At 40.4% G+C, this 22,942-nt stretch overlaps 1 long non-coding RNA gene and 1 gene segment (V, D, J or C); both read left to right on the top strand.

Annotated features, from left to right (window-relative positions):
* Window positions 1-8,318, top strand: LOC133456786 (Ig heavy chain V region 914-like). The segment is given in 2 exon segments: window positions 1-43; window positions 8,005-8,318. Coding segments are annotated over 2 exon segments (357 nt in total).
* Window positions 8,319-19,916: 11,598 nt separating this feature from the next.
* On the top strand, window positions 19,917-20,413 carry LOC133456788 (uncharacterized). Its single transcript, XR_009783819.1, has 2 exons — window positions 19,917-20,054; window positions 20,217-20,413. It is a non-coding gene; the product is annotated as an uncharacterized LOC133456788 (long non-coding RNA).
* Window positions 20,414-22,942: the final 2,529 nt, after the last annotated feature.

Here is a 22,942-nt window from a genome sequence, read left to right as displayed (position 1 = left end):
ATGTTCTCTGTAGCTCTGATGCTGCTGCTGGCAGCTGGATCCTGTGAGGAGATTTCAGTGGAATCACAATAATAAGTACTTTAGAAACATTAATTATTCAGATGAGTGATGGAGATGATGTTGGTTTGTGTTTCTGCAGGTGTGTACAGTATTGATCTCATCCAGCCAGAATCAGAGCTTGTTCGGCCTGGACAGTCTTTGAGCATCAACTGTCGGGTCTCGGGTTATTCTCTGACTGATAACAGCTATGCAACAGGTTGGATCAGACAGCGTGAAGGAAAACCAATGGACTGGATCTTTCATAAGTGGGGTGGAGTTGGAGATGGAGGAAGTTTTTCTCAAAATAATGCTCTGAAAAACAAGTTCAGCTACAGCAGAGACTCTTCTGCTGGAACAGCGACAATAACAGGACAGAATCTGCAGCCTGAAGACACAGCTGTGTATTACTGTGTCCGTCGCCGCACAGTGTCACAAACCACCCCCAGACCTGCACAAAAACCCAGCAAGACCCAACCACATGTAGTGTGAACGGTCTCTTTAGTCTTTAACCTCTCTTTTTTTTTGATTTAGCAATTTTTTAAACTCTGTTTCATTTTGCTCTTTTATTTCTTTTTTATGTTCTTAATCCCTGTCTGTTTTATACCTTTTCTTTCATCCTGCTCCGCTTTTTATTGTATAGCACTTTGGGATTTTTATCTGTGATAAGTGCTATAGAAATAAAGTTGATTGATTGAGTCAGTGTAGAGACTTATACATGCATTTTATTCTGTAAGTTACCTTATGCAGCAAGTATTCAGTGTATTTTTAGGTGCTCTGTTTCAGATACGGATAAAAGTAGACACAAGCTAAAACAACTGACATGACCATGAAGATGCAGGTTAAAAAAATTAAAATGAAAGAAAAAGTCAGCTGCTCTGATGATTTTAAAACAATATTTACAAATGACAAACATGCGTCTTGATGTTCATGTTTTTCATATTTAAAAAAAAAAAGATCATATGTTTCCAACACAATGTTACTATCTTAATCAAAGTAGTAGTAGTAGTATGATATTATGATGATGATGATTATTATTATTATTTGTATTATTATTATTATTAGTAGTAGTAGTAGTACTATTCATAGTAATAGTAGTAGTAGTAGTAGTACACTCCTTCATAAGTGTTCAAAAACTAAATGGTTTATTAATTACTCACGAAACTCACGAAAGTCAATGAATCAGTGAAGAGTTCTTGTTAGAAACAAACACCAGTTAATGTTGAACACACTAGAATAGAATAGAATAGAATAGAATAGAATAGAATAGAATAGAATAGAAAGCCTTTATTATCATTATACTGGTACAATGAGATTAGGCAGCAGCTCCGTAAAAGTGCACACATGCAAAGACTATGTAAACAAGACTATGTAAACTAATCTTTAGCCAACTAAAGTGAATTGTTTTTGAAGTTTTATTGATCAGGAGCAGATCCACCTGCTTAGGTCACTGGTCCATCATAGATCTGACATAAATGAGAAGGGATGAGAGGAAACGCACATTTTTGATTCTGATACCAACAAGACACATTTATAATTTGTTCAGAGTTTGACAATGTTATATTGGCCTGAAAAAGAAACAGACAGTTTACAATTTACTTACAATTGCAATAAGGTCAAATAAAATAAACATTTTTGGTCTTCAAATCTTTGTTTAAAACCTTCATGGTTTGAAAAATAAACTATAAAAACTTGTTATCATTCATACAGATATTTGATTTATATAAGTTAGAAGGCTCAGTAATAAAAACAATGTTGAATTACTTGTATATTAATGTTCTAAAGAAAAATAAAAAATGAAATAAATAACAACGGTTATCAAAAGAACAAAGGTTTTTGACTTCAGCCTTAAGGATGATTTTTTTCTATGACAATTCAGTTTGAGGAAACATAACTGAATAACGGATACACTGGTATTAATATGCAAACTGAACTTCCTCTGAGACTCGTATAAAGACTCGATCTCATGCTGTCATTTGCAGTAAAACAAGAGAAGTTCCTCTCAGATCAACTTCAGCAGCAACATGTTCTCTGTAGCTCTGCTGTTGCTGGTTGCTGGATGCTGTGAGTCTCACTGAGACACAAACACTGACATTATCATCATACAACTCTGATCACTCTTCAATAATCTATGTTTTCCTCCCCAGGTGTGAAGTGTGAACAGCTGACTCAGCCGGCCTCTGTGACTGTGCAGCCAGGTCATCGTCTGACCATCAGCTGTCAGGTCTCTTATTCTCTCGGCAGCGCCCGGACAGCTTGGATCAGACAACCAGCAGGGAAAGGACTGGAATGGATCGGGATGAAATATACTGGAGACTCTTTCTACAAAGACTCACTGAAAACTAAGTTTAGTATTGACTTGGACACTTCCAGTAAAACTGTGACTCTGAATGGACAGAACATGCAGCCTGAAGACTCTGCTGTGTATTTCTATGCCAGAGACCCACAGTGACACAAACATCAGCAGACCTGAACAAAAACCTCAGAGCCTGAACACATGAATCCACCAGAGGAGGAGCCCTCGCATCACTATTCATTTTAAATCAGTCCAAGATGAAAAGTCTTGTTTGTAGCGCTAATTTACACACTCAAAACAAATGATAACTTTAAAATCTTTTTTATATATGATGTTCAAATGTGGAGATCTAACCAATGTGACATATCTGGCAAAATGACATGCCATCTCTCTGATCTTTCTAGTGTGGCTTTGAAGACTGGATTAAACTAAAGGCTCATACCGACATAAAGCATAATACTAATTATGATAATCAGAGACAGTTGGACGGTTGACACACCTCCTCCCCTGATATCCTGATGCAAATAAAGTTTGTAGTGAACTTCTGTCCTGCTGACTGATCTGTTTCTTTGTGTGGAGCATTAACATCTCATCTCCAGCTCCAGGATGATGAACACACTCTCTCTCCCTTTTTCCATCCATCCATCCATTTTTTATACCTGCTTTTATCCTTTGCAGGGTGACAGGGGTCTGCTGGAGTCTATCCCAGCCAATTTCAGGCGAGAGGCAGGGGAACACCCTGGACAGGTCGCCAGTCCATCACAATCTCTCCTTTTTTAAGGAGTCTAAATGAACAGCAACTGAAATCATTATTTGACATCAATGAGATAAAATAGGAATTAAAACAATGATACAAAATATGAAACAATGTTGCATTAGCTTTTGCACTCACGAAACAAAAATAAAATTGCTCGCAATCATAAACCCACACAATGACATATGGTTTCTAAAAGAGTTCCTTGAGAAAGCAATTTTTCAAGAGTTTATTTATTTACTTAATAATTTTTTACTTATATGTTTACTTATTTAATGTGAGTGTAAATGTGAAACTGATTACGTACAAAAAAAAAGAAAAACAATCTAATTATCCAATCTAATTTGTCCATGTTGCAGCATTCCTCTGCCGGACACCGGAACCTGCAGCGCGGGAGTGAGAGGGGCAGGGTAACGGCCCGGGCAGGCGGGGGAGAGGTTTGTCCGTCAGGACTCCTCTCCCTGGCCCTGCCCCTTCTCAACCTTTCCCCGACCCTGCACCCCAACCTGGGACTTGATGATTGAGCTTCGGGAGCTGCATGCTGGCCTGCGGTCCCCACCCCTGGTCATCCCGTTGCTGCTTCCATCTGCCTGCTGTGCTGTTGCCGTCCCTGACCCCCAGTCTGGCCTTCGGCAGGAGGGTCCCCCCTTATGAGCCTGGTCCTGCTCAAGGTTTCTTCCCTCCTAAAGGGGATTTTTTACCTGCCATTGTTTATGTAATAACTGCTCGGGGGTCATGTTCTGGGTCTCTGGAAAGCGCCTAGAGACAACTTTTGTTGTATTAGACGCTATATAAATAAAATTGAATTGAATTGAATTGAATTATCATTTATAACTTTTTGAATAGTTGAACACTTTTCTTCACTTCAATTATAGTTAATGTAGAAATGACAAAAGATATCAAACAGCCTGATTACTGACGACTGAACAAGTGTGGAAACCGTTTTTGTAGTTTGTCTGTATCGTGACAAATTCATAAAATGGAGGAGATCATGGACAACGCTGAGCATCGATAATCAAGAAAGAACAAGACTCAAAGTTTGTGTTTTTTAACACAACCGAGTGAGAAAAATACTTTTCCAGGAACTATACAAAACGACATAAAATGCATCAAAAAAGATTTGTCCTCTATCTTATTGATTTTTCATGATCCATTAAAACACAAAAAAAAATCACAAGAAAGAGTGAACATTTTTTTCCTAAACACTTTGTATGACACTATGTTTTTTTTTAACATGAATGTAAATATTTTCATATTACAGTAATTTTTGGGAATTAATGGAAAACTAAAATGTTGTGATATTTTTATACTTTTACAGTTTTCATTTCAAAATGATTTTACTATATTTCTGGATGTGCAAATAACCATTTTTCAGACACAGTGTGTCTGTGTGTGTGCCTGTGTACAGGGGCGTATAGGGGCTAAAAAGTGTTTCATCTGTCCCACAGCTCTCTTACATATACATTGCAATCACTGAACCTTTAACTAACAGTAAGTTGTTAAAGTAACTAATTAAATTCTGTTTAACATTATTTAAGGTGAAGAAATTCAAATTCCACAGTTTTTCAGTGTGATAGTCCAAAGTCTAAAGAAGTTTAATCCTTCTTATGAGGAGGAGTCAATGCAAAACAATGTTTTTCGCCTCTACTTATCTGACGGCAGCCGATGACAGACAGCAGTGGACACAGTCAAACATGATGGACAATAAGACATTTCTTTTGCTTTGGAGCATCTGTTTGGCAGGTGAGTGGAAAATAATCACTCAGTGTCTCAATCTGAATTACAAAAGAAAAAACAAAGGCCATTCAATTCTCCACTGTATTTGTTTGCAGGTGTTTCTGGTCAAACCTTGACAGAATCAGGACCAGTGGTTAAAAGACCTGGAGAATCCCACACACTGACCTGTACCGCTTCTGGACTGAGGCTGAGAGACAACTACATGGCCTGGATCAGACAGGCTCCTGGGAAAGGTCTGGAGTGGATTGCGTGGCACGACAGCAGCAGTGGTTCCAGGAGATTCTACTCTCAGTCAGTTCGAGGCCGCTTCACCATCTCCAGAGACGACAGCAGACAGCTGCTGAATCTGCAGATGAACAGTCTGAGGACTGAAGACTCTGCTGTTTATTACTGTGCTCGTGATACACAGAGATAGAAGTTGGTTCAGCAGCTGGACAAAAACCCACCGTTCCTCTTTTTTGGGCTGTTGTTGACAGCTTTTTAGTTTTTTTATTTTTGTATCAAATTTCTACTCCTGCGAATATCCTGAAAAGTGTTATTTATTCCCACTTTAACAATTATTATATGTGTATTTCATGGATAAAATAATAAAAACAACAAACAACCTGACATTTGACACGTCTTTAATTTGACACAATATGGTTTTTCCAGATTACAACATAAGAGTGAGAGATATTGAGGAACTGTTTTTCTTATTGCAGCACTGTTGGTAATTGATCCCACAGTCAGATGGAAGACAGCAGTTTCTGAGTCCGTGTTGGTTCATTTCAGCAGAAAAAAGACAGAAAGTCAAGTTTTTGAAGGGACTGCCACAGCAGAGGTGGATTCTTTACATCAGATGTCTGACATGATGTAACCCTGAAAGAAGCAAAAACCTCAGCCAAGAGTCAAACCAAGAACCTTCTGAATGGAAGGTGACCACACAAACCACCAGCCACCACAGTCGTAGGAACTAAAATGAGATAAAACCTGATGCTCATGAGTTCAAGAGCTTTGAAACATACATCAACTAGTGATGCAACCTGGACACATCAGCAGTGATGTTACCTGGGGTCATTGAGTCGGGTCATTTCAACATCATACACTCTCTTCCAGGCGACCCAGCCGGGGGTGATCAATCCCCCAGCTTGTGTCCAGGTAGCGCTACCCTACCCACGGATCTCCTCTCCTGATCCACAGCCAACGTGAGGCAACCTCTGCTGCCTCTGTGGCCTCCTTGATGGCCCTTCTCTTACTGGCCCCGGTAATGCCCAGCATACTGTAGGCCCTGCAGAGGGACTGGCCTGCGAACCCTCTGCATCCCACCTCAATGGGCTCACATCTTGCTCGCCACCCGTTGAGCCGACACTCCTCAACCAGAGCCTGGTACTTAGCCCTCTTCCTCTCATTGGCCTCCTTGATGCGGTCTTCCCAAGGGACTGTTAGCTCCAGGAGCACGACCTGCTTGGAGGTTGCTGAGGTCAGCACCACATCTGGCCTTAGTGATGTTATGGCCACGTTGTCCGGGAACTTGAATTGTTTCCCCAAATCAACCTTCAGCTCCCAGTCTTGTGCCATTGATAGCAGGCCAGAGGAGGAGGTCCTGGCAGCAGCTGGTGGTTCTCCAGCTCTGATGAAGAAGATGGTCTTCTTCTCTGGGCGGACGGCGCTTGCAGTGGGCAATTCCGCTGCAGATGGTGTTCGCTATAGCCTTCAAGACCTGGTCATGATGCCAGCGGTAGCGTCCCTCGCTCAGGCCTTTCAGACAGCAGCTCAAGATGTGCTCCAGGGTCCCTCTCTTCTGGCACAGAGCGCAAGCTGGAGACTCCACCTTCCCCCAACAGAACCGGTTAGACGGGCTTGGCAGCATGTCATAGACGGCCTGGATCAGGAATTTTAGGCGCTGGGGCTCGGCTCTCCACAGCTCAGTCCAAGTGACTTTGTGCCCTGCTGCCTGCTCCCACCACGTCCAGGCTCCCTGCTGCCGCATTCCAACCATCGTGCTGGCTCGCTCTTCTTCCACTGCTGCCTGCACCTCTTTCTAGAGCAGGGGTGCCAAACTCTAGTCCTCGAGGGCCGGTGTCCTGCATGTTTTAGATGTCTCCTTGCATCAACACACCTGATTCAAATTAATGGTCGTCACCAGCTTGTCATCAAGGTCTGGACAGCTCTGTTGGTGTCACAGTTCCTTTTATCACGGTGTGCTGAAGCAGGGAAACATCTGAAACATGCAGGATTGCGGCCCTCGAGGACTGGATCCCGACACCCCTGTTCTAGAGCAATGCTCTCCTGTCCTCTGCCATGTCGTAGCGAGGTGTTGTACTGCTACCCAGGCCTGCCCTTCCCAGAGCCACTGTCCCAACCAGAGCCCTGAGCAAGTAAACTCACAGAAAACACATTTGAGGTTGTATCTGCTCCACATAAAAAACAAACTCTCTAAAACTCAAAGAGATTAAATACATGTGGAGACCACTAACAATGTTTCTTATTTTAGGACTTTTTACAAAACTTTGAGTGCAACATTTATTGCAGTTCCCTTTTTGACCTCTAGAGGGAAGTTACAGAGTTGTTATCCACATACTGCTCAAACTAACAAGTCAGAAACAGCAGGTTGTTTTATTGATGATCCTTGAAACATGAAAGATCATATTTTTTTATGTGGAAAAAGTTGGAAAAAGTTATTGAAGATACTTGAGTTAATCGAAAGGTGGAAGATAAATCACAATTTTTCAGCAATGATTTTTACTTAAAAAAATGCATATTTTTTACCCTGTTTTCAAGACATTTCTTCATCAACATCTTCAGGTGTAAACAAGATTCTGAACAGAACTAGACCAGAATTCAGGTTTTACATATAAACTCAGGGAAGAGTTGCCTCCTTAGTTTCCCCTTAGGTTTTATATAAACTCATGAATCTATGTGGTCGTAAATCAGACGCTGCAGCATCACTGATTCAGTCTGGACCGGTTTGATTTTCGAGGAGGAGTCAATGCAAAACTGAGATCTCCAGTCTCTATTTATCTGACTGTAAAGTGAACACCAGAGAAAAGTGAGAACACACTTGACACGATGGGATTCAGGACAGGATTGCTGCTTTTAACTATCTGCTGGGCAGGTGAAAATGTTAACTGACCCTGAGTTGAATCTGTATTTATAAAGTTGTTAAAGTATATTTAATGACTACTTTCTTTTCCATTGACAGGTGCTGATAGTCAGACATTAACAGAGTCTGAATCAGTGGTTAAAAGACCTGGAGAATCCCATAAACTGACTTGTACAGTCTCTGGATTCTCACTAAGCAGCTATTGGATGGCCTGGGTCAGACAGGCTCCTGGAAAAGGACTGGAGTGGATTGCAACTGACAATGGTGGCAGTAGCAAATACTACTCTCAGTCAGTTCAAGGCCGCTTCACCATCTCCAGAGACAATACCAGACAGCAGCTGTATCTGCAGATGAACAGTCTGAGGACTGAAGACTCTGCTGTTTATTACTGTGCTCGTGATACACAGAGATAGAAGTTGGTTCAGCAGCTGGACAAAAACCCACCGTTCCTCTTTTTTTCTTTTAAGGGCTGTTGTTGACAGCTTTTTAGTTTTTTAATTTTTGTATCAAATGTCTACTCCTGCGAATATATCCTGAAAAGTGTTATTTATTCCCACTTTAACAATTATTATATGTGTATTTCATGGATAAAATAATAAAAACAACAAACAACCTGACATTTGACACGTCTTTAATTTGATACAATATGGTTTTTCCAGATTACAACATAAGAGTGAGAGATATTGAGGAACTGTTTTTCTTATTGCAGCACTGTTGGTAATTGAAACCAAACCAAGAACCTTCTGAGTGGGAGTTGACCACACAAACCACCAGCCACCACAGCCGTAGGAACTAAAACAACCTGATCTCACAAAAATCCGTGAAATGCCCACGACCTCTCACCACTATTTTCCGTGGTACCAACAACCTGATCTCACAAAAATCCGTGAAATGCCCACGACCTCTCACCACTATTTTCCGTGGTACCAACACGGAAAGTGGTATAATTCCGTGTGGGCACCACGGATATTGTACCATGCAAAGTCAAGGGGATCCGTGGTCGTGATATATACACGGATTATGACATTATTATTATTTATATATTATTCTTTGTTATAGTGGCCAAATTATGTGTTTTTGTCGCGCAAGGTACTGTTTGTTACTGTTAGTTTGTAAAAGCATGTTTTTAACGCTGTTTTAGCAGTGTTTTAATGAGGTTTTAATGGGAGCACCACGAATATAGTACTATGCGAAGTCAATGGGAGGCGTGGTCGTGTTATATACACGGATTATGACATTATTATTATTTAGATATTATTCTTTGTTATAGTGGCTAAAGTATGCGTTTTTGTCGCGCAAGGTACTGTTTTTTACTGTCAATTTGTAAAAACACGTTTTTAACGCTGTTTTAGCAGTGTTTTAATGAGGTTTTAATGGGAGCACCACGGATATAGTACTATGCAAAGTCAATGGGAGGCGTGGTCGTGATATATACACGGATTATGACATTATTATTATTTATATATTATTCTTTGTAAAGTGGCTAAATTATGCGGTTTTTGTCGCGCAAGGTACTGTTTGTTACTGTTAGTTTGTAAAGCATGTTTTTAACGCTGTTTTAGCAGTGTTTTAATGAGGTTTTAATGGGAGCACCACGGATATAGTACTATGCAAAGTCAATGGGAGGCGTGGTCGTGATATATACACGGATTATGACATTATTATTATTTATATATTATTCTTTGTAAAGTGGCTAAATTATGCGGTTTTTGTCGCGCAAGGTACTGTTTGTTACTGTTAGTTTGTAAAAGAATGTTTTTAACGCTGTTTTAGCAGTGTTTTAATGAGGTTTTAATGGGAGCACCACGAATATAGTACTATGCAAAGTCAATGGGAGGCGTGGTCGTGATATATACACGGATTATGACATTATAATTATTTATATATTATTCTTTGTTATAGTGGCTAAAGTATGCATTTTTGTCGCGCAAGGTACTGTTTTTTACTGTCCGTTTGTAAAAGCACGTTTTTAACGCTGTTTTAGCAGTGTTTTAATGAGGTTTTAATGGGAGCACCACGGATATAGCACTATGCGAAGTCAATGGGAGGCGTGGTCGTGATATATACACGGATTATGACATTATTATTATTTAGATATTATTCTTTATTATAGTGGCTAAATTATGGGTTTTTGTCGCGCAAGGTACTGTTTGTTACTGTCAGTTTGTAAAAGCATGTTTTTACCGCTGTTTTAGCAGTGTTTTATTGAGGTTTTAATCGGAGCACCACAGATTAACCACAGATTAACTATGCAAAGTCAATGGAAGGTGTGGTCGTGATATATACACGGATATAGGTTCATGTTAAGGACATCCGTTTTAATTAGTTCTCCTTCGATTATGACAAGTTATTAATGCTCAGGGTGTAGAAACTTATAGGTCTGAGAGCCTCCTGACTAATGGTATAGGGCCTATTTTGTGTCTTTTTTTGCACAGTTCACTAACGCTTTGAGCTAGGAAGCTGACATTCTAGACTCTGTATCAGGAGGTGACTCTTATCCACTGTGCCAAGTTTCATATCTGTGTGACCTTCGGAAGTGTCAAAGGTCACCGCATGTGTTGCGTTTCGGCCCTGCAAAGCCTATTTTGTGTCTTTTTTTGCACAGTTCACTAACGCTTTGAGCTAGGAGGCTGCAATTCTAGACTCTGTATCAGGAGGTGACTCTCGTCCACTGTGCCGAGTTTCAGATCTGTGTGACCTTCGGAAGTGTCAAAGGTCACTGCGTGTGTTGCGTTTCGGCCCTGCAAAGCCTATTTCTGGGCTGAAATTCTAGATTCTGTATCAGGAGGTACTGTACTGTACAGGAGGAGCTGGGAGGCTGATTTTTGACTATATTGCAATGCAGAAGGCCCTTTTCTAGGATCTTTTGGTCCCGTGGCTGTACGACTTCCACAGAGGTAGTTGGTGTTGCAGAGGTTTCACAGAGTTGAGACTTGGCAAGCCCAATCAAGGCCCCATATGGAGGCCACAGGTCAAGTTTTACTTGGTTTGGTCAAATTTTCTGGCAACGGCGTCCGTTCGAATGTTGCAAAAGGTGAAGTTTCAAAGCCCCGCCCATGGAAAAGTACAGGTCCGATCTGCACCAAACTAACGTCTGTCTGTTCAGGGGATGCCCCCAAACAACATATAAAAAAATCTGACTTCTATGACTTCTGCAACAGTGTTTCCTCCAAAACGTCCTGGCTGGTTAGGAGGGTGTAGAAACGTATAGGTCTCAGAGCCTCCTGACTAATGGAATGGGGCCTATTTTGTGTCTTCTTTTGCATAGTTCACTAACACTTTTAGCTAGGAGTCTGAAAACCTCAATAAAAAACAGCTAAAACCGATTTTAAGGTTCTTTTACTTGTTTTTAAGTGTCTTAACGGCCTTGGCCCTTCTTATCTTTCAGACCTGCTTTTACCATATCGCCCTCGCGGACCCTGAGATCCTCCGGTACCGGTCTTTTATCTGTTCCCAAAGTGAGAACGAAAACCTTTGGTGAAGCTTCATTTCATTTTTATGGCCCACGCCTGTGGAACAGCCTGCCGGAGGAATTCAGGGCCGTAGAGACTGTCGATGCTTTTAAAGGTCGGCTCAAGACTCACCTTTTTAAATTAGCTTTTAACTGAATCTCCTTTTATTTGTTTAGCACTACTTATTAATATTTTCCTCTATGTCATTTTATTCCTCTTAAGTTCCTCTTAAAGCTTTTATTAATTACTTATTTATTTTATTACTTATTTACTCATTTTTTTTTTCTCAAACATATTTTTATTGAATTTTCCCACAAAAATAGATGCACATACAAAGACACGGCAGAACTGTGAAATGCTCAGGCATCCAAGCCCCCATTTTAGCCCACATTTAAAACCTCAGTAAAACACTGCTAAAACAGCGTTAAAAACATGCTTTTACAAACTAACAGTAACAAACAGTACCTTGTGCGACAAAAACGCATAATTTAGCCACTATAACAAAGAATAATATATAAATAATAATTATGTCATAATCCGTGTATATATCACGACCACGGATCCCCTTGACTTTGCATGGTACAATATCCGTGGTGCACACACGGAATTATACCACTTTCTGTGTTGGTACCACGGAAAATAGTGGTGAGAGGTCGTGGGCATTTCACAGATTTTTGTGAGATCAGGTTGAACTAAAATGAGATAAACACTGATGCTCATGAGTTCAAGAGCAAGTAAACTCACAGAAAACACATTTGAGGTTGTATCTGCTCCACATAAAAAACAAACTCTCTAAAACTCAAAGAGATTAAATACTTCTGGAGACCACTAACAACGTTGCTTATTTTAGGACTTTTTACAAAACTTCGAGTGCAACATTTATTGCAGTTCCCTTTTTGACCTCTAGAGGGAAGTTACAGAGTTGTTATCCACATACTGCTCAAACTAACAAGTCAGAAACAGCAGGTCGTTTTATTGATGATCCTTGAAACATGAAAGATCATATTTTTTTTTTATCTGGAAAAAGTTGGTGAAGATACTTGAGTTAATTGAAAGGTGGAAGATAAATCACAATTTTTCAGCAATGATTTTTACTTAAAAAAATGCATATTTTTTACCCTGTTTTCAAGACATTTCTTCATCAACATCTACAGGTGTAAACAAGATTCTGAACAGAACTAGACCAGAATTCAGGTTTTACATATAAACTCAGGGAAGAGTTGCCTCCTTAGTTTCCCCTTAGGTTTTATATAAACTCATGAATCTATGTGGTCGTAAATCAGACGCTGCAGCATCACTGATTCAGTCTGGACCGGTTTGATTTTCGAGGAGGAGTCAATGCAAAACTGAGATCTCCAGTCTCTATTTATCTGACTGTAAAGTGAACACCAGAGAAAAGTGAGAACACACTTGACACGATGGGATTCAGGACAGGATTGCTGCTTTTAACTATCTGCTGGACAGGTGAAAATGTTAACTGACCCTGAGTTGAATCTGTATTTATAAAGTTGTTAAAGTATATTTTATGACTACTTTCTTTTCCATTGACAGGTGCTGATAGTCAGACATTAACAGAGTCTGAATCAGTGGTTAAAAGACCTGGAGAGTCCCATAAACTGACTTGTACAGCCTCTGGATTAACTTTCAACAACTATTGGATGGCCTGGGTCAGACAGGCTCCTGGAAAAGGACTGGAGTGGATTGCAACTGAAGCTCTCACTAGTGGCAAATTCTACTCTCAGTCAGTTCAAGGCCGGTTCACCATCTCCAGAGACAATACCAGACAGCAGCTGTATCTGCAGATGAACAGTCTGAGGACTGAAGACTCTGCTGTTTATTACTGTGCTCGTGATACACAGAGATAGAAGTTGGTTCAGCAGCTGGACAAAAACCCACCGTTCCTCTTTTTTGGGCTGTTGTTGACAGCTTTTTAGTTTTTTAATTTTTGTATCAAATTTCTACTCCTGCGAATATCCTGAAAAGTGTTATTTATTCCCACTTTAACAATTATTATATGTGTATTTTGTGGATAAAATAATAAAAACAACAAACAACCTGACATTTGACACGTCTTTAATTTGACACAATATGGTTTTTCCAGATTACAACATAAGAGTGAGAGATATTGAGGAACTGTTTTTCTTATTGCAGCACTGTTGGTAATTGAAACCAAACCAAGAACCTTCTGAGTGGGAGGTGACCACACAAACCACCAGCCACCACAGCCGTAGGAACTAAAATGAGATAAACACTGATGCTCATGAGTTCAAGAGCAAGTAAACTCACAGAAAACACATTTGAGGTTGTATCTGCTCCACATAAAAAACAAACTCTCTAAACTCAAAGAGATGAAAAACATGTGGAGACCACTAACAACGTTTCTTATTTTAGGACTTTTTACAAAACTTCGAGTGCAACATTTATTGCAGTTCCCTTTTTGACCTCTAGAGGGAAGTTACAGAATTGTTATCCACATACTGCTCAAACTAACAAGTCAGAAACAGCAGGTCGTTTTATTGATGATCCTTGAAACATGAAAGATCATATTTTTTTTTAATCTGGAAAATGTTGGAAAAAGTTGGTGAAGATACTTGAGTTAATCGAAAGGTGGAAGATAAATCACAATTTTTCAGCAATGATTTTTACTTTAAAAAATGCATATTTTTTACCCTGTTTTCAAGACATTTCTTCATCAACATCTACAGATGTAAACAAGATTCTGCACAGAACTAGACCAGAATTCAGGTTTTACATATAAACTCAGGGAAGAGTTGCGTCCTTAGTTTCCCCTTAGGTTTTATATAAACTCATGAATCTATGAGGTCGTAAATCAGATACTAGCATCACTGATTCAGTCTGGACCGGTTTGATTTTCGAGGAGGAGTCAATGCAAAACTGAGATCTCCAGTCTCTATTTATCTGACTGTAAAGTGAACACCAGAGAAAAGTGAGAACACACTTGACACGATGGGATTCAGGACAGGATTACTGCTTTTAACTATCTGCTGGACAGGTGAAAATGTTAACTGACCCTGAGTTGAATCTGCATTTATAAAGTTGTTAAAGTATATTTGATGACTACTTTCTTTTCCATTGACAGGTGCTGATAGTCAGACATTAACAGAGTCTGAATCAGTGGTTAAAAGACCTGGAGAGTCCCATAAACTGACTTGTACAGCCTCTGGATTCACTTTCACTGTCTATCAGATGCACTGGGTCAGACAGGCTCCTGGAAAAGGACTGGAGTGGATTGCAACTGACAATGCTGGCAGTGGCAAATACTACTCTCAGTCAGTTCAAGGCCGGTTCACCATCTCCAGAGACAATACCAGACAGCAGCTGTATCTGCAGATGAACAGTCTGAGGACTGAAGACTCTGCTGTTTATTACTGCGCTCGTGATACACAGAGATAGAAGTTGGTTCAGCAGCTGGACAAAAACCCACCGTTCCTCTTTTTTGGGCTTTTGTTGACAGCTTTTTAGTTTTTTTATTTTTGTATCAAATTTCTACTCCTGCGAATATCCTGAAAAGTGTTATTTATTCCTACTTTAACAATTATTATATGTGTATTTCATGGATAAAATAATAAAAACAACAAACAACCTGACATTTACACATCTTTAATTTGACACAATATGGTTTTTCCAGATTACAACAGTGAGAGATATTGAGGAACTGTTTTTCTTATTGCAGCACTGTTGGTAATTGAAACCAAACCAAGAACCTTCTGAGTGGGAGGTGACCACACAAACCACCAGCCACCACAGCCGCAGGAACTGAAATGAGATAAACACTGATGCTCATGAGTTCAAGAGCAAGTAAACTCACAGAAAACACATTTGAGGTTGTATCTGCTCCACATAAAAAACAAACTCTCTAAAACTCAAAGAGATGAAATACATGTGGAGACCACTAACAACGTTGCTTATTTTAGGACTTTTTACAAAACTTCGAGTGCAACATTTATTGCAGTTCCCTTTTTGACCTCTAGAGGGAAGTTACAGAGTTGTTATCCACATACTGCTCAAACTAACAAGTCAGAAACAGCAGGTCGTTTTATTGATGATCCTTGAAACATGAAAGATCTTTTTTTTTTAATCTCTAAAAAGTTGTAAAAAGTTGGTGAAGATACTTGAGTTAATCGAAAGGTGGAAGATAAATCACAATTTTTCAGCAATGATTTTTACTTTAAAAAATGCATATTTTTTACCCTGTTTTCAAGACATTTCTTCATCAACATCTACAGGTGTAAACAAGATTCTGAACAGAACTAGACCAGAATTCAGGTTTTACATATAAACTCAGGGAAGAGTTGCCTCCTTAGTTTCCCCTTAGGTTTTATATAAACTCATGAATCTATGAGGTCATAAATCAGATACTAGCATCACTGATTCAGTCTGGACCGGTTTGATTTTCGAGGAGGAGTCAATGCAAAACTGAGATCTCCAGTCTCTATTTATCTGACTGTAAAGTGAACACCAGAGAAAAGTGAGAACACACTTGACACGATGGGATTCAGGACAGGATTGCTGCTTTTAACTATCTGCTGGACAGGTGAAAATGTTAACTGACCCTGAGTTGAATCTGTATTTATAAAGTTGTTAAAGTATATTTTATGACGACTTTCTTTTCCATTGACAGGTGCTGATAGTCAGACATTAACAGAGTCTGAATCAGTGGTTAAAAGACCTGGAGAGTCCCATAAACTGACTTGTACAGTCTCTGGATTCTCACTAAGCAGCTATTGGATGCACTGGGTCAGACAGGCTCCTGGAAAAGGACTGGAGTGGATTGCAGCTGATACTACTGGCAGTAGCAAATACTACTCTCAGTCAGTTCAAGGCCGGTTCACCATCTCCAGAGACAATACCAGACAGCAGCTGTATCTGCAGATGAACAGTCTGAGGACTGAAGACTCTGCTGTTTATTACTGTACTCGTGATACACAGAGATAGAAGTTGGTTCAGCAGCTGGACAAAAACCCTCCGTTCCTCTTTTTTGGGCTGTTGTTGACAGCTTTTTAGTTTTTTTATTTTTGTATCAAATTTCTACTCCTGCGAATATCCTGAAAAGTGTTATTTATTCCCACTTTAACAATTATTATATGTGTATTTCATGGATAAAATAATAAAAACAACAAACAACCTGACAGTTGACATGTCTTTAATTTGATATATATGGAATATGGTTTTTCCCGATTACAACATAAGAGTGAGAGATATTGAGGAACTGTTTTTCTTATTGCAGCGCTGTTGGTAATTGATCCCAGAGTCAGACGGAAGACAGCAGTTTCTGAGTCTGTGTTGGTTCATTTCAGCAGAAACAAGATAGAAAGTCAAGTTTTTGAAGGGACTGCCACAGCAGAGGTGGATGCTTTACATCAGATATCTGACATGATGTAACCCTGAAAGAAGCAAAAACCTCAGCCAAGAGTCAAACCAAGAACCTTCTGAGTGGGAGGTGACCACACAAACCACCAGCCACCACAGCCGTAGGAACTAAAATGAGATAAACACTGATGCTCATGAGTTCAAGAGCAAGTAAACTCACAGAAAACACATTTGAGGTTGTATCTGCTCCACATAAAAAAACAAACTCTCTAAAACTCAAAGAGATTAAATACATGTGGAGACCACTAACAACGTTGCTTATTTTAGGACTTTTTACAAAACTTCGAGTGCAACATTTATTGCAGTTCCCTTTTTGACCTCTAGAGGGCAGTTACAGACTTGTTATCCACATACTGCTCAAACTAACAAGTCAGAAACAGCAGGTCGTTTTATTGATGATCCTTGAAACATGAAAGATCTTTTTTTTTTATCTGGAAAAAGTTGGAAAAAGTTGGTGAAGATACTTGAGTTAATCGAAAGGTGGAAGATAAATCACAATTTTTCAGCAATGATTTTTACTTTAAAATTTATTTTTTTTCCCCTGTTTTCAAGACATTTCTTCATCAACATCTTTATTATTTATTATTTATTATTTTATTCATATGCACAATGATAACACAGTAATTATTTTAACATACAAGGACAAATAATTGTGCAGGAGAGGAAATGAAGCCCGAAGGGCTTATAAAAAATCCTCCCCCTCAATACAAAATCACAAAAACAAATCAATCAATAGAAAAAGAATAGAAAGGAAAAAAGAAAAGGTAAAAGAAACAAAGAAAAACACAATAAACACACAAACAAAAATATCCATAAAATGACAATTTCATTTAAATAAGAATAGCCTATTAATTTTGCCTAGATAAGAGATTCCCCACCAAGCTGGTCCTAAACATTTTTAAGGAAGACGCTAACTTAAGAGACCTACCTAAAGAGTTCCAGAGTTGAGGGCCATGGAATTTGATAAAGGATTGGTGACTGCAGGTACGACAAAGAGGTAAATGAAAGTTCTTCCGACCTCTAACTGAATAAGAGTGAATATCTGATGATAACAGAAAAAAATTATGAAAAGTGCCTGTAATGTCTTGTTTGGAATGAATGAACTTCAACATAAACAGGCATGTTTGAAACATATTAATAGAAAAAAATGATAATAATTTAAATTTGCTAAATAAGGGTGCAGAAGGTGCTTGATGAGTAGAATATGAAATCAGTCTCAAAAATATTTTCTGAATTAAATAATAATTGGTTAATGTACGAAGAATAAGAAGCGCCCCAAACAATGTTGCAATATGTCAAGTATGGATAAATTAGACTATAATATAATATCATGAGACAGGACTGATTAACTAAGAAAGAAACTCTTCTAATAATACCATAGGACTTCATATTTTTTTTGCATACATACTCAATATGTTTTCCCCAGGACAATCTTTCATCCACTAGTACACCAAGAAATTTTACACATGAAACTTGATGGATTTCAATATTATTAATTTGGAGCTTTAAATCCTGCTCAGGAAAAAAATTGTTTTTGTTTCTAAAAAGAATATAATTTGATTTATTTATATTCAAGGAAAGCTTGTTCGTCTGAAACCATCTTGAGGCGTATTCCAACATACAGGTGTAAACAAGATTCTGAACAGAACTAGACCAGAATTCAGGTTTTACATATAAACTCAGGGAAGAGTTGCCTCCTTAGTTTCCCCTTATGTTTTATATTAACTCATGAATCTATGAGGTCATAAATCAGATACTAGCATCACTGATTCAGTCTGGACCGGTTTGATTTTCGAGGAGGAGTCAATGCAAAACTGAGATCTCCAGTCTCTATTTATCTGACTGTAAAGTGAACACCAGAGAAAAGTGAGAACACACTTGACACGATGGGATTCAGGACAGGATTGCTGCTTTTAACTATCTGCTGGACAGGTGAAAATGTTAACTGACCCTGAGTTGAATCTGTATTTATAAAGTTTTTAAAGTATATTTTATGACTACTTTCTTTTCCATTGACAGGTGCTGAAAGTCAGACATTAACAGAGTCTGAATCAGTGGTTAAAAGACCTGGAGAGTCCCATAAACTGACTTGTACAGTCTCTGGATTCACTTTCAGCAACTATTGGATGAACTGGGTCAGACAGGCTCCTGGAAAAGGACTGGAGTGGATTGCAGCTGATGGTGGTGGCAGTAGCAAATACTACTCTCAGTCAGTTCAAGGCCGGTTCACCACCTCCAGAGACAATACCAGACAGCAGCTGTATCTGCAGATGAACAGTCTGAGGACTGAAGACTCTGCTGTTTATTACTGTGCTCGTGATACACAGAGATAAAAGTTGGTTCAGCAGCTGGACAAAAACCCACTGTTCCTCTTTTTTGGGCTGTTGTTGACAGCTTTTTAGTTTTTTTATTTTTGTATCAAATTTCTACTCCTGCGAATATCCTGAAAAGTGTTATTTATTCCCACTTTAACAATTATTATATATGTATTTCATGGATAAAATAATAAAAACAACAAATAACCTGACATTTGACACGTCTTTAATTTGACACAATATGGGTTTTCCAGATTACAACATAAGAGTGAGAGATATTGAGGAACTATTTTTCTTATTGCAGCACTGTTGGTAATTGAAACCAAACCAAGAACCTTCTGAGTGGGAGGTGACCACACAAACCACCAGCCACCACAGCCGTAGGAACTAAAATGAGATAATCACTGATGCTCATGAGTTCAAGAGCAAGTAAACTCACAGAAAACACATTTGAGGTTGTATCTGCTCCACATAAAAAACAAACTCTCTAAAACTCAATGTGAGAGGCGACCCGTGAGCGGCTGGATGATGTTGAACAAAGTTGACGAGATGGTCAGGTTTCCCCAGATTCACATTTTTTTTATTCACTCCAATGATGACAGTAACAGACAAGTAGCTTAGTACCATAGGTTCGATCAGTCAACCAGTCAGATGTAAAATGGTGCCTTTTATACTGTGCTCCCAATCACCTACACTAGACTCTTCCACTACAGAGGTAAACTTAAAATATTGTCCAATGGCTACTTTACCAAGTGACACTTTCCCCTTTACCTTTAGCTTCTAAGCTCCACTACTTCTCTGTTACCGAGTTACTTCAGCCAATACCTATAAAATATATTTACAATAAATAAGAAAAAAACATTAACACTTTAAGAATTCCCCCCCTTTCCTATCCGGCCACTTGGTCTCTCCCGGAACCTTTATCACCGTGCCCATGCACCCGGGGGAATCTTTTGGACGCGCACCCTGGAGCAGACACAGGACCAGACAGGTAAGTGTTAACACAAACAACTTCGTACACACACAGCATTCCCACTTATCCCACACGATATTGCACCACACATATTCATCAATACTCTGCACATGCTTCAGACTTATACTTGCAATTACACAGTCTTCTGTTGAAGCTCAACTTTGCTCTACTCTCTTGCAGGCGGAGCCGAGTGCCGAGTGCCGCCCCTGGCCGAAGGCATGCAATCACCTAATAAATAACTTCAATAAAATATACAATAAATAGAGCAAGTTCAATATCTGTATCTTCAATTAATTATCTTCAATAAACTGTGCAAATACGCAATGTGCAAATTGTACTGTGCAAGCCTTGGTAAATAAAGTGCTATCGTGACTAAAGTGCAAAGTGCCGTTAATCATGTACATTATTATTGTGCCACAGAAAATAACCCATATGTGCAAAATGTACAAGTAACGAAATGCGCTTCGTTACATTTCCTCCCCCCTCTCCCGAAGGAGAACAGTACCTTAGTCCTCAGACATCCTTGACAGACAGTCTGCCACCACATTGAACTTCCCTGACCTATACTGAACCGTGAAGTCATACGGCTGCAGGGCCAGGTACCACCCTGCAATACGCATGTTGGCATCCCTCATGCGGTGCAGCCACTGCAAAGCTCGGTGGTCAGTCTCCAACCAAAAATGTCGTCCCAGCAGATAATATCTGAGGGTGTCAATCGCCCACTTCATCGCCAAGCACTCCTTCTCCACCGTCGAGTATCTTGTCTCCCTGTCCAACAGTTTCCGACTCAAGAACACCACCGGTCTGCTCTCTCCCTCCACCTCCTGCAGCAGCACCGCTCCCAGGCCGACTCCAGAAGCATCTGTCTGCAGGGTAAAAGGCTTGTTGAAATCCGGACTGTGGAGCACTGAGTAAGCACAGACGGCATCCTTGAGGTCTTGGAAGGCTCTGCCACACTCCTCTGTCCATCGCACTTTGTTGGGTGCTGCGGCTTTGGTCAGGTCATTCAATGCCATTGACCTGTCAGCAAAGTGAGGCACAAACTTCCTGTACCAACCGACCAGGCCCAAGAAACTTTTAACCTTCCTCTTCGTGGTGGGGACCGGGAAAGAATGGATGGCCTCAACCTTCCCCAGTTGTGGCTTGATCTTCCCAAACCCAATGATGTAACCAAGGTAAGCTACTTCCCTCTGTGCCACAGCACACTTGCGAGGGTTAATTGTCAGGCCAGCTGCTTGGATTCTCTGTAGGACTTGTTGTAGGTGGAACCTGTGCTCCTCCCAAGACTGGCTGAAAACCACCACGTCATCCAAATACGCTGCCGAAAAGTCACCAACATCCCTCAGCACGTGGTCCATCAGTCTTTGGAATGTGGCTGGCGCCCCCTGGAGCCCAAATGGCATGACCCTGAACTGATACATCCCAAAAGGCGTCCTGAAAGCGGTCAGTTCCCTAGCCTCTGGTGCCAAGGCTAGCTGCCAGTAGCCTTTGCTCAGGTCCAGCGTGGTGATGTACTGAGCTCTGCCCACTCTCTCCACCAGATCGTCAATTCGGGGCATGGGGTAGGGATCAAAATTAGAAACTGTATTCAGGTATCTGAAGTCAATGCAGAATCTAAGAGAACCATCTTTCTTTGGCACGAGCACAATAGGACTACACCACTCACTACAGGAAACCTCGATTATCCCCAGCTCCAACATCAGCTTGATCTCTTTTTGCAGAACAGGAATCAATCGCTCCGGGATCCTGTAGCTCTTCTGCCGCACTGGAACATTTTCCATCAGCCGTATGTTGTGCTGGATCAACGAGGTGAACCCTGGTGTCTCCTTAAAAAGTTCTGGGTTCAGTAGTGGCCTGACCTCTGCCTGCTGAGTAGGAGACAGATGCGACACATCAACCTCCAGGGGTTCTGCTGCAGTGGTGTTTGTCGGAAAAAATTTCTCATTTGTGTCCTCATCCTGAACAGCCCGCACCAACAATTGTTGGATCACAGGCTCCGGCCGACCCTTGAACTCTTTAAGCAGGTTAACATGATAGTTCTGGTACTTTTTCCGCTTTTCTGGCATATACAGTTCATAAGTGACCTTACCCACTTGTTTGGAGACTTCATATGGCCCATGCCATTTTGTCAGCAACTTGCTGTCACTGGTTGGCAACAGTAACAGCACCTTTTGGCCAGGCTTGAAGACCCTCTCTCTGGCCTTCCGATCATACCAGACCTTCTGGTTTTGCTGAGCCGACCTCATGTTCTCCTGTACCAGTGCTGTCATTTCCTCCAGTTTCTCCCTCATTTTGACCACATATGCCACCACATTGTCACTTTCTGGCTTTGGGCTCTCCCAATAGTCCTTCAGCAGGTCCAATGGCCCCCTCACTTGGCGGCCACACAAAAGTTCAAATGGGGAAAATCCTGTCGACGCTTGTGGAACTTCTCGGTAGGCGAACAACAGGTACGGCAGCCACTGGTCCCAATCAGCACCTGTGTGTGAGACAAACTTGCGCAGCATGTTTTTCAGTGTTTGGTTGTAGCGTTCCACCAGACCGTCCGTCTGGGGGTGGTAAGGGGTGGTCTTAATGCCCTTTACTCCTAACACTTGATACACCTGCCCCAATAGCTTTGACAGAAAGTTTGTCCCACAGTCTGTGTGGACCTCCTTAGGGATGCCTACCCTGGAAAAGAACTGTAAGAGACAGTTTGCTACCTGTCGGGCCTTGATGGTTTTAAGAGGAAAAGCTTCTGGGTAACGGGTTGCATAGTCACAAATCACCAATATATAGCGATGACCTGAGGAGCTTCTCTCTAAGGGTCCCACAATGTCCATGCCTATTCTCTCAAACGGAGTGTCTATGATTGGTAAAGACTGTAGTTGGGCACGTGCTACTCCTTTAGCTGAGGTGAGCTGGCA

The sequence above is a fragment of the Cololabis saira genome, chromosome 12 (assembly GCF_033807715.1).
Source record: "Cololabis saira isolate AMF1-May2022 chromosome 12, fColSai1.1, whole genome shotgun sequence".
Classification (NCBI taxonomy): Eukaryota; Metazoa; Chordata; class Actinopteri; order Beloniformes; family Belonidae; genus Cololabis; species Cololabis saira.
This window is presented reverse-complemented; position numbering and strand designations above follow the sequence as displayed.